Source organism: Trichosurus vulpecula, chromosome 4 (genome assembly GCF_011100635.1).
Source record: "Trichosurus vulpecula isolate mTriVul1 chromosome 4, mTriVul1.pri, whole genome shotgun sequence".
Taxonomy (NCBI): domain Eukaryota; kingdom Metazoa; phylum Chordata; class Mammalia; order Diprotodontia; family Phalangeridae; genus Trichosurus; species Trichosurus vulpecula.
Window position 1 is genome coordinate 299,367,151 of NC_050576.1, and position 12,805 is coordinate 299,379,955.

At 37.3% G+C, this 12,805-nt stretch overlaps 1 protein-coding gene across 2 annotated transcripts in view; it reads right to left on the reverse strand.

Moving 5' to 3' along the window:
- NBEAL1 (neurobeachin like 1) overlaps positions 1-12,805 on the reverse strand; it is a 145,382-nt gene that overhangs the window by 49,827 nt on the left and 82,750 nt on the right. For both annotated transcript variants that reach the window (XM_036754372.1, XM_036754371.1), the window contains 4 exons: positions 12,653-12,802; positions 11,689-11,846; positions 9,954-10,078; positions 1,157-1,283 (listed from right to left, as the gene is read on the reverse strand). In XM_036754372.1, the coding sequence (XP_036610267.1) occupies positions 1,157-1,283; positions 9,954-10,078; positions 11,689-11,846; positions 12,653-12,802 (560 nt within the window). The remainder of the gene's footprint in view (positions 1-1,156; positions 1,284-9,953; positions 10,079-11,688; positions 11,847-12,652; positions 12,803-12,805) is intronic.

Here is a 12,805-nt window from a genome sequence, read left to right on the forward strand (position 1 = left end):
TCCACAGTGACAAGGCAATCCTTTTACTTTTCTCTACCCCATTCTCCATGGAGGCTCTTCTCTCAAGCCTCCCTCACTTTAATCATACCTATATATCCAGCATCTTATGGGCTCTCTTGCGAGCTGCAATTCCTCACCCCTTCTCTCTAATCACTTGGCCACTACTCTTGTGTGGCCCTTATCACATCTCAACTGGACTATTACAATAGCCTCTCCTTCAGTATCCCTACCTCATCTTCTCCTTCTGAAGTCTCTCCTACAGATAACTGCCCAAGTGATTTTCCTAAAAATGACCCCATCACACTCCTACTCAAACCCCAGTGGCTCTCTCTAACCTTGATAATTAATTATAAACTCCTGCTAGGCATGTGAAGCTCTTTACAATCCTTTTCCTTTTACAGGCATATTAGTCCTTACTCTCCTTCCTACCCTCTAAAGTCCAGCCCAGGCTTGTGATTCCCTACCTAATACTGTCCCTCCCCCCTGGGTCTTGCACTTGCTGTTCCCCATGCCTACATGGAGTCTTAGAAGAACAAGCTCAATTACCACCCTATGCAAGAATTCTATCTTGATTCCCCTCTTCAAAATTACCATTGATGTATTTTGTAAATATTCCACAAAAAAAAATTATCTGTGCACATTGTCACCCCCAAGAGAATTTAGGTTTCTTGGGAGTAGGAATTATTTTATTTTTGTCTTTGTCTCAGCATCTAGCATGTAGTAGGTGCTTAATAAACCACTTTTTACTGATTGATTGCATTTTTCTATAGCTATTTTGATTTGAGTAGGAGCTCTGTCTTACCTTTCTTTTCCATCTCAAACAGTACTAAGTAGAGCAGGTGCTCAACACTTAGGATTAAAGGCTCTGCAGTCAATTCCTGCCTTGGACACATACTAGCTCTGTGCCCCTGAGCAAGTTACTTATCCCATTTTGTGTAATATAGAGACAATATTATGCATAATATAGAGATAATAAGAGCACTTACATCATAGGATTCCTGTAAGAATTAGTTGATATTTATGAAACAACTTGAAGACATTAAAGCAGCATGTAAGTAATAAATATAAAGTCAGCCTTATTACCAATTCCAATATCGCGCAGTCTAATCCCTAATATAAGACGATTTTTAATATTCTTCTAAATGCTTACACATACACGTCTGCTCTGGCTGTTGTGTCTTCTTCAGGAAGGTCTAGTTTATCCTCTTCTCTATCATTGACCTTCACTTGTTTCACCACCTCTAGCAGCAAGGATTCACTAGAGAGCTGGGAGTGCTGGACACCTGTTTAAACATAAAATAGTTTGAAGTAAAAAACAATATTTCCTTACAGTACTGCCAGAAAGAGAATATGTGGCCATTAGCTAGAACCAAAATTAATGTATATTAGCATCACAAGTGAAAGAGTGCATTGAAATCATTATGGAAAGCAGAAATGCAGTAACTAATTAGGAAAAATACTTTTTTCCAAATGCTTCATAAACTTAAATTACAACAGACATGTAGTAACAAGCATGGATATTTAAATGGTGATATTGCTCTGATCCAAAAATAATCTAAGTACTCTCTTTAAATCAGCTGTATGCTTATCTTTTAGATTCCCTTTATTTGGTACCAAAGCATCTCAAAGATTAACATCTGGGGTGATTTCCTTTGACTGTGGTGACGAGAGAGCACTCTTCAGAAAGCTATACTACAAAGGGACATCATGTGAAAATAACAGCCCTGTAAGTTACTGTAAAGGTGTCAAACTCCTGAGTGCAGGCTAACCAGATATCACTGGGAAATATTTAACACATAAAAATATAATACAACATAGGTAATGTTTTCTAAGTCAACATATGGCCTACAAGGATCTGTTTCTATTTGAGGTTTTTACCATTGCTGTTTTTGTTGTTGGGTCATTTCAGTCAAGTCCAACTGTCCATGACCCTATGTGGGGTTTTCTTGGCAAAGTTACTAGGGTGGTTTGCCATTTCCTCCTCTGGCTCATTTTACAGATGAGGAAACTGAGGCAAACAGGGTTACACAAGGTCACAGCTAGTAAGTGTCTAAGGCCAAATTTGAACTCAGGACTACAGGCCTGGCACTCTGCTAAGCCACCTAGCTGCGCACTATTGCTGTATTTGAGGTCTCTATTTCTGGACATACAGTATATAGAAGACTAACATATATAATATATACAATACTAATACAAAACTAATATATAGGCAATAAATTACTACATCTCATAGACAAAGCATCATATGGTTAACCTACTTTGTTTAATAAATCTGTCATCAATCTGACTCATGCCTTCTCATCCTGTACAATTCTTGTCCCTATTTCTTCCCCAAATACTACACCAAGGACCTAATCCATTTACAGCAGGCCTTTCTTTGGTTTTTCTTTTTTTAAACATTTTGCAGGAATATTGCAGGCTATCTATTCTTCTTGTTTATAGTGAAAATACCAAAAGTAATGTGGTTTGGTTACTTCCACAGTACATTAAGTTGAATATCATTAGACAAAGATCTCAGTTAAGTACTAACAGTTCAAATGATGGTTATAGGTGTAAAAATTATGAATATTTGAACTCTCACCCTTTTCCTCAACTCTGGCAAATATTACTATGGAAATGAAGATTTTTTTGTTATTTTTGTTTCACGGGTCACCAGGGACAAACAATTCATTATCTCCTGGCCAAGAATCAGGTGATGAGCCACTCTATATTCATAATTAGCTAAGCTGGACCTTGGAAAGCAGGAATAACCTACTGCCAGAAGCCCATGCTGAGCTTTTCCAGCTTAGGAGAATGGCCTGGGTATGTGTTTTGCTAGCACAGACTTCAAAAGCCCAGCATCATTTGACACTAGCATAAAGAAGTAAAGTAAGACTATCATACAGCAACATTGTGCAATGACTAACTTTGACAGACTTAGCTCTTCTTAGCAAAACACTCATGATGGAAAATGCTATCCACAGACAGAAAAGAACTATGGAGTCTGAATGCAGATAGAAGCAACTATTTGCTCTCTTTTCTTTGTTGTTTGTTTTTTCTTTCTTGTGGTTCCTCCCATTGGTTCTAATTCTCCTTTATAACCTGACTACCATGAAAATATGTATAATAATATGCTTAGACCCTGTATCATATGGCATGCCATCTTGGGGAGAGGGGAGGGAAGTGAGGAGGAGAAAATTTAGAACTCAAAATCTTATGGAAGTGAATGTTGAAAACTAAAAAATAATTAATTAAAAAAAAGAACTATCATGGATTATCTGAACTAAATGAAAAGAATGTTAATATGGCTAATCCAAAATGGATGCTTTCACCTTGGGCAGTGAGAGGAATGTTTGTATTTACATTTGAATAAATGATCATGGTAAGTCAAGCTAAATAAAACAAAATAACACTGTATTTTTCTCTTCCTACTCTTTTTTCTTTGTCATATGACTTTCTGAGAAAGAAGACTAGAAGAATACTGTGAGAAATTCTAGTGATATAAAAATATCAATAAAAATCTATTTTAAACAACCCAACACCAAAGAAGTTTGAATGTCTAGCTGCTCTAGGCCATCACTCTGCTAAGTATCTTTTTGTTCACCATTCTATGCTAGAAATGTTCTAGACCATGACTCAGGCTGATGAAAAGCACCAATTTAATACAGTAGTGAGCTGTGTGTGTGTATATCTGTTCACACCTGCCCTGAGGATATACTTCAATGGATTTGTGATCTCATTGATGTGGGTACTTCTTCTAATGATAAAAGTTTACAATCCATTTGTGCCTTCTCATCCTGTGATTCTTGTCCATGTACTCCTATATCTTTTATGGAGTAACTACCCAACATGCAGAGGCCTTCCTTTAGTTCTGGTGATATTGTGGATACTAATAAAGCTCACTGAGCAAACAACATAGAGACAGACAAGATAGACAGGGACACCAAGAGGGACACAGAGATACAGAAACAGAAGACAGAGACATAGAGAGAGAGAGAGAGTGATATCCTTTAAACTGTGTTTTATTGTCCAATTTTGGTAGGTCATATATTGCCCATTATGTGTCTCTCCATCACCCTTTGGGTAACAAGCAACTTAATTTTTTGAAGACTAGTATTCCATGATTTCAGTCATATAGCATCACTAGGTGAATAGTGACATTCTTAGGGAGAAGTCTGGAATCATTAAATGCACTATACACTTTCTCCAAAGCAATCATCTTTTTTCTATAATTCTGGGTCCAGGTCATTGTCCACATGCAGTGCTCGGAAAATAAATGTATTGATGAACCAACTACACGGGTCATCCATCCAATCATACATCATAGTCTCTGGACAAACGGCATTCCTCATCCACATTTGGTTTTTCCAATGTTAAAGCCCTTTACAATCTGTTCCCTTCCTACCTTTCTGGTCTTTTTACTCCTGACTTCCTTGGATGTACTCTATACACCAGAAACACTGGCCTTCATGCTATTCCTCATACATGATATTCCATTTCTCAGCTCCGGGCCTTTTCAGTTGTTATCCCCCATGTCTGAAACACTATCTTTCCTCACCTCTGCCTCCTGGCTGTCTTTAAGACTCAGTTCAAATCCAACCTTCTGCAGGAGGCTTTTTCTGGTCCTTTCCTACTTGCAATACCTTCCCTTTGAGATTAATTTTCTATGTACTCTATGTATATCTCATAGGTACAATTTTTTTTTATACCTTGCCTCTTCCATCAGAATGCAATCTCCTTGAGGGCTGGAACTATATTTTTGTATTTCTTTGTATCCTCAGTACTAGCACAGTGTCTAGTTTAGTACACAGCAAGCCAGTGCTTAAAAACTTATTGGTGACTGGATAGCTATGCCAATTCTTTTTCAATGGCTATGGATTTCATTTAGGAGGTTCTCTAATATTCTGAGGCTTCATGAAATCAGCATAGTATCATCCATAAAGAAGAGCATCTGGAGGGCTTCATATTCTATAGTCATAATCATAATCTAATCTCTTTGATTTGGCTCCACACTGAACATCCTCCATGATAATAGCAAACATCTTAATCAAGCACATATCTGCATTTTATGTCTCAATGTATGCTAAAAAGAGCTACATCTTTCACAGAATCTTGTACAATATTCATGGAAGAGATTTTATTAAAAGAGAGCTTTTAAGGGAGGATTTTACTCTAATGAATCAATATTTTTTAAGTTAAAATTGAGCACAGTGATATCTTGCATTCTCTACACTTTTCAGTCAACAATAACTGAAAATGTGTCAGATAAAAAATATTTATTAAGCACATACTATGTATCAGACACTGTGCTAAGTAAGTGCTTGGTACACAAATATGAAAAAGACAGTCCTTGCCTTCATGGAGCTTACAACTAATGGGAAGAAAAGCTGAGAAAAGGTGGAAGAAAAGGGGGAAAGAACTTTTCTCTAGAAACAATACATGGAAATCACAGGATTTTAGAACTGAAATAGACCTTAGAGAGCGTTTAGTGTAATCTGTTCATTTTATCAAAGTAGTTAAAAAATTAGAGAACTTAAATTACTTTTCTCATAGAAAACTATTTACTGGCAGATACTTGCCTAATTTCACAGAAATAGTAATAGTGGTGATATTAGTCCATATGATCTAAGGGAAAGGAGGCTAGAAAGAGTAAAAAATGCTAGCTTTGAATTCTGGCTCTAACACTCACTGGTTGGGTAATACCGGAAGTCATTTAACCTAAGTGAGATCAATCATTTTGGTCTCTGTGGGTAACATCTGCACAGTCCACACGGTGGTGTAAACATTCAAGTCCATCTAATCCATTCTAATTCAATCCAAAAAGTATTTGTCATGCACCTAAGATGCATAAATGTGCTAAAGTGCTTAGGATACTAAGATAATGAATGCTATTGTTGCATCACTCAGTCCTAACTCTTTGTGACCCCATGGACCATATAGTCCTTGGGGTTCTCTAGGCAAAGATACTGGAGTGGTTTGCCATTTCCTTCTCCAGCGGAAAGTACATATTCTATTATTAAAATGGAAATTAAGCCTATATAATTTAAATGAAATATTATACATTAGGAATGAAAATGGCAGAAAGCAAAAATGTTGCAATGTTACTGACAATTAAGAACCAAAACTGAAAAAAGAAATTTTTTAATATTAAATACTGTAATCTGGTGAAAAGGTGGCTTAAGGATGAAAAAAGTAGAGACTTTTGTGGACAATTCTGGATTCTTTCAAAATCTCTGGAGGTTAATGAAGCTGCTTCTGTTTGAGAGTAATTTAAATCTCAAGGCATTACTTTTCTGTATGGGTATTTATCTAGAATTAATCTTCATCTTAGTCATCATAATTAGAATTCTCTTTTGATTTACAAATGAAAAGAAGAGAAGAAGTTGGAGAACAAGAGCAAGACACAATTTAAAAAAAAAAAGGAGGGGAAATTCACCTGGGATTACCAAGGTAAAAGATGGGAAAAGAAGGAAGAAGTGAGATCAAAAGAATGCATGCTGTACCTATGAGAAAAATTGCCTGAGACAGCACTGATTGAGCCGTCCAGGGACGCCATTCCCACACACTTGCCACCAGATGGCACCATCAGTCTAGGAAATCCTTTTGGGTGGGGGGGCAGGTTCCCAGGGATAGCTGCAAGTTGCCGTTCACTCTTAGAGGACATCTCCAAATGAAGGACCATATCTTGAAGATCATTTTAAGCTTTGTTTTCATCTATTCATTCCCCATACCTGGCACAGTGCCTTTTACAGAGATGGGAATTGGACCTATGATTTCGTGGGTAAAGGGAACTTTGGCAATGCAGATCCCCACCTTCCCTATACCTCAGAATGGTAGAGAGCTGCCTAGATGAGCACTGAAAGGGAAAGTGACCTAAGATCACACAGCAAGTATACATCAGAGGTGGAATGTGGCCCAGTGCCATGCAGTCTCTATGTAGGCATTTAATGAATGCTGCTACTGTTGGTCTATTTTAGAAAGAATGTTACCTTTAAAACCAGAAAAAAAAATACTTCCCAAGTGTCGTGATTATGTAAAACATAAGCTCCTATATAGCAGACACTGTCTCTCAAGTTTAATTTTATCTAGAATTCATATGAACTGAGCTCCCCCCCCACCCCCGCAATGGAAATCTTTTACAAAAAAATAACATTTCAAAAACAACCTGCCCTAAATTTGCAGACACAGAACCCAAGGACTTAGGAATTCTTCTGCAAGGCCATGTGGCTCAGCATGGATTCCTGCTGCAAGGATGACCATCTGACACCTTAGCGGTACAACAGCTGCAAGCTACATCCTATACAGCCATCATTCTGAGAAATCCACAGAAGCGTCTCCAGAAAGGGAAGGTTTAGAAAAAGAGAGTGAGGAGCAGAAGGGTCAGGAACATGCAAATTGAATAGACCCCAATTCCTTTTAGAAGACTGAGTTAAGCTGTAAAGAGTTCTATAACAGAAGACAGGCTTTAAAAGAAAAGTTTGAGATGTCTGCTAAGGGAACAGATGTTTTTAAATTGTTCAATATGAGTAACTCTTATTAGTTCCAGGTTCAGAAAACAAAAGTTAAGGGAGAAGAGAAGTTTAATTTCACAACTCTACTGTCACAGTAGATTAAGTCTAATGTTGGTTTTAAAAAAATTATTTTCTTACAATTAAATTCAACTCAATAAACATTTATTAAATATCTACTTAATGTTTAAGACATTATGACTTGGTGATAAAAAGTTTATCCTAAACTCTGCCTTCAAGAAGTTTACACTCTACTTAGGGTGGTAGAATACCCAAAGATCAACATGTACATACTATATAAGACAAAGATATGGGAATAAAGCAGAGATCTAGGAAAATTTGGGAAAGGAACTAAGAGAATCAGAGAAGGCTTCACGGAGAAGGTATATGAACTGAAGCTTGAAGGAAGATAAAGATTCTGTATGTCAGAGATAAGAAGGGAGCCAACTTAAGGATTTTTCATAGGCTAGGCTAGTAACTTAGATCTGTGGCTTTAGGAAGATTATCCAGGAAGAAGTGTAAAGAAGAATTAATTTAAAAAAGGTGAGAACGGCAGCTAGGAAATGCCAGTAAAAAGTTGGCAGAACATTATAAAATTCCTGAAGAGCAACAAAGAACCTGGTGATGGTAGTGTGAATGGAGGGAACCAAACATATGCAATACTGTGGTAGAAGAGGCAGGACCTGGAAACAGATTGAATGGTGGGGCTAAATATGGAGGTGGTAGTGAAGGGGATTGAGGAAAGGGAAGAGTCAAAGATGACAAAGAGTTAGAGCTTGAGGCTAGGAAAATGGAGGTGCCATAAACATAAATAGGAAAACTAAAAGGAAAGATAGATTTAGGAGGGAAGACAATAGATGACAATCATTCAATATGCCAAAAACATTGACTAGCTAAAATATTGTGCTGACTCAAATACAAAGGAATTTAACAGAAATAAATGTGAAGTCTTACACTTGGATTTTTTAAAAATCAGTTTTACCGGTACAAGTGCTAGTCATGCCTAGCATCTTATCTGGAAAAGATCTATGGACTTTATTGGATTACAAGCTCAGCAAGTCAACAATGTGATTATGACAGCCCAAAAAGCTAACATGATCATAAGGGGCATCATGAAAGGGTATTAACAACTAGGGAGGTCGTACTTCTGAATTATCCCCGGGATTAATATACATTTAGCATACTGTTTTCATGTCTGGGTACCACATTTTAAGAGAGCCATTGATAGTCTCAAAAGAAAAGCAACTAGCATGGCAAAAGCTCTAAAGATCAGGCCACATGAAGACTGGCTGAATGAATTTGGGAAGGTTTGCCTGGAGAAGAGAATACTTTGGGAAGACAATAATTTTTTTTTAAAGTAATTAAAAGGCTGAGAATTAGCCTTTTCCCTAAAGGACATAACTTGGGGAAATGGGTAAAAGTTTGAGAGAGGAGAATCTAGGTTCTATGTCAAGAAGAAACCAAAAATCTGCTAACAATTATAACTATTACAAAATAGAAGGGGACTTCAGGAGATAGTAGGTTGTTTTCTACTAGGTCCTCAGGCAAGGGCTAATAATAGTAATGATAATGATGATGATGATGATGAAAACTAACATTAATGTAGCACTTACTATGTGCCAGGCACCATGCTAAGTGCTGTACAATAATCTCGTTTGATTTTTACAACCTTGGGAGGTGGGTATTATTTTTATCTCTGTTTTACAAATGAAGAAACTGAGGCAAACAGAGGTTAAATGACTTGCCCAGAGTCACACAGCTAGCAAGTATCTCAGGTCAGATTAGAATTCATGTTTTCCTGATTCCAGGTCCAGTACTCTATCCAGTGTGTCACTTAAATGCCCTCCACTTCTCAAGAATGTTATTGGGGATTTTTGTTCACCTTCAAATGTGGGCATACATCTCCTCTGTAAATTCTAGAGGTTAGTGGTCAATCAGAGGGAAAGACGCAGAATGAGTTATTTTAAAACCAATTTAGAGAGAGTATGTCATTTCCTCATTATCCTAAGTAAGGCTGACTATTAAAGTCCTAAGTCAAAATTTGATGACTGAACTGGGGACTATGTCAAAGTCAAATGAACTGCTCTGGAAAGCAGTTAGTTTCTTCTTAGTAGAGGTCTTCAAGCAAAGGTTTGATCAACACAGAGTCAAATGGACCTAGAGAAGCTATGATTCTGTAATTATGGACGTACAATTTTGGTAATGAAAAGTATGAGGTGCCTGTGGAACATCCAGGTGGTGACGTCTAGCAGGCAATTAGAGATGAAGGATTAGAATTAAAGGTAAAGTTTATGGCTACATTTAAGTTTGAGAGTCATTTGAATAGAAAAGTAAACTCACTTTAAAAATGCATGTTACTGAAATAAAGTATTTAACTATCACTAAGAAAACCAGTTAATAGCTTATCAGTTCCTAAACAAAATGAATGATAACAACACAAAAGTTAAGAGAGACTTTGGAACTTACCTAAATTGTCCCTCAAAGCACTGGCTTCCTCATGAGAGTTGAAATTATAATTCTGTACCAATTTAAGCTTCATTCGAGAATAGTTTTCCACATTAGCAAGTTTCCAGTGAATAATATTCTGTTTCCTAAGAAAATCAAAAATTGGTATGACAATACAGAGGATTCTACCTGAAGAAAATTTAGTTGAAAACTGTAGAACTGTATTTGGTAATGATCAAGCACTGAAAAACTAAAACATTCATCTTTTAAGTATTACTAACAAGTAATAATGTAGCATCACTATCTGAAAATAGTACTTCCAGAAAGAAACTAGAATGTGCCAAGGACCAGGAGAACATCATGTCAAAATAGAGATCCAGTAAATCTAGCAATTTGTCAGCATATGTTGAAAATGGCTATACTGAGTCAAGGAACTGTGGAAAAAGAAAGAATTTAAGGATCCTAAACTAGAAGCATCCTCGAGTCGAGAAAACAGACTCTCTCTGAGCTTAGCTGTTTTAAATATGCAATTGGTGGTGGTGGTCAGTTGTTTTATGGTTGGGTCCAAGCCATATGGGGTTTTCCTGGCAAAGATACAGGAGTAGTTTCTCCATTTCTCCAGCTCATTTTACAGATGAGGAAACTGAAGCAAACAGGGTTCAGTGACTTCCCAAGGTCACACAGCTAGTAAGTGACTGAGGCTGAATTTGAACTCAGGTGTTCCTGACTCCAAGACTGGCACTGTAACCACTGCATCACCTAGCTGTCCCTTTAGGTATATAATACCATTAACAAATAACTATTTACTGGGAGACACTTTTTCAAACTACAACAATATTTCAATCACAATAATTAAAATTAGAACTTTGAATAGTTTTCTTACAAATATAAAATAACTAATCAATGAAATTTGAATGGAAGGAAATGGGTAATTAATAAGAATAGGCTGATCATTATAAGGTACAAAAGAATGTTAGGACAATGTTTCTGAAAATTTGGGATAAGACACCTAGTAGGGAGAATTGCTATTCTGGAGAGAAACAAGAGGGAGGATTCTCCTCTATATCTTACCATTTTAAACAGCTGTTTGTACTGAAGTTCACAGTCTCTGATCTGACCATTTCCTTGTCTCTCTCATCTAAGACATATATGATGCCTCTGACCCAAAGCCTATCCACAGAAGCACTAGGCTAAGTACTCTAGACTTCTTTCTTACTTCACACAGCAGATATAATTTTAAGGGTCCAAGGTCTATAAATCAGTCTGTATTATGGAAGATAGGAAGTCAGAATTAGGAAGGATCTTAGGGAATATTTTGGGCAGCTAGGTGGCACAGTAGATATAGTACCAGGCTTGGAGTTAGGAAGACTCATCTTCCTGAGCTCAAACTGGGCCTCGGACACTTACTAGCTATGGTAAACTGGTAAGCAAACTTTGTTTGCCTCAGTTTCCTCATTGGTAAAATGAACTGGAAAAGGAAACAGCAAACACCCCAAATGAGGTCACAAAGAATCAAACACAGAATAAAAACAACTGAACAACAAAAAAGGAACATTTTAGTTACACACACACACACACACACACACACACACACACATCCCCCTTACAATTTCAAGGTCTCTGGTTCACAAAGAGAAAACAAAGCAATGAAACAACTCATGATGGACTAGACCTAACCCTTCTTTCAGGCTCTAACTAGATAAATGTGTGGAGGAGCACTACTCTAAAATAAAAAAGGTAAATGATTTATGCCTACCTTTCAGCCCAAGGACCTCTTTCACATGTCAGATAAAGCTGGATTGCCTTCCACTGTCTCAAAGTAGCTAACTGTTGGCTGTTAAGTTGTTTAAGCATACTGTTATACCGTAAGTTCTCTTGACGTGCCTTTCTCTTAAATGGTTCCACAAAAGAATCCTGAAGTAAAAAACGCCATTTAAACATAATTTTGCAATTCACCTTTAGTGTTCAGTGTCACATTATAACACTGGCTTACTGCTCTCAAGGAGCTCACACTCTAATGTAGAAGATGACACATGTGAAAGGTTTCAGCTTCAAGTTAGATGGGAAGGCCCCACTGTCCTCTGCGTAGAGTGGCAAAGCAGATGGTAATGCCTCTTCTTTCATGTCATTTCTACTGATGAAATAATACCAATTTCTGAAGCAGAAAGATTTGACGGTGCCAAGGACTAGCCTGCCCTTTGTCATGGCATGACACAAGTCAGGATGCCCTAAACCACACGCAGCAGCTTCTCATTTTTACCAATTCTTGTAATTTGGAACTAATTTTCATCTTTGTTCTAATAAACAGGTGGTAGTCTGACTTACATAAGACAGGTGATACAGAAATGATTCACATTAATAAGTCATTTCCCATCTGCTAAAACAGTATCAATCACATTTTGGGGACTGTTATTTTGGTGCTCACTGTGGCTTGAACTTCCTACCTCTCTTCTATACTTCTTCTGTACAGTCTATATGCCTCTGGCCTCTAGGATCAAAGGAACACTGATTTAGAGCTTGAAGGAACCAAAGGGGCCACTTGCTCTCCCCCCTCATTTTACAGATGCAAAAACTAAGGCTGTACAGCTTTACTGAACATTACTTACTCTATGCACAGTGAAGATAGGGGTACTGGCTGCTCCTCAAACACGTTTCTTTTGTACATTGTTTGTACTCAGTATGGATATTTTCAGTATTTAAAAATATCTAGCAATTGTCACCTGAAATTTGAGTTTGCTTTCTCCTCCTTCTCTGTCTCGTTTATGCATGTTGACCATTAAGGCTTCATAACAGTCCTTCCAATAAAGTGCCATAGACTCACAGCCATCACCAAATGTCTGAACTTCATACTGCTTCATATATGGCATGATCTT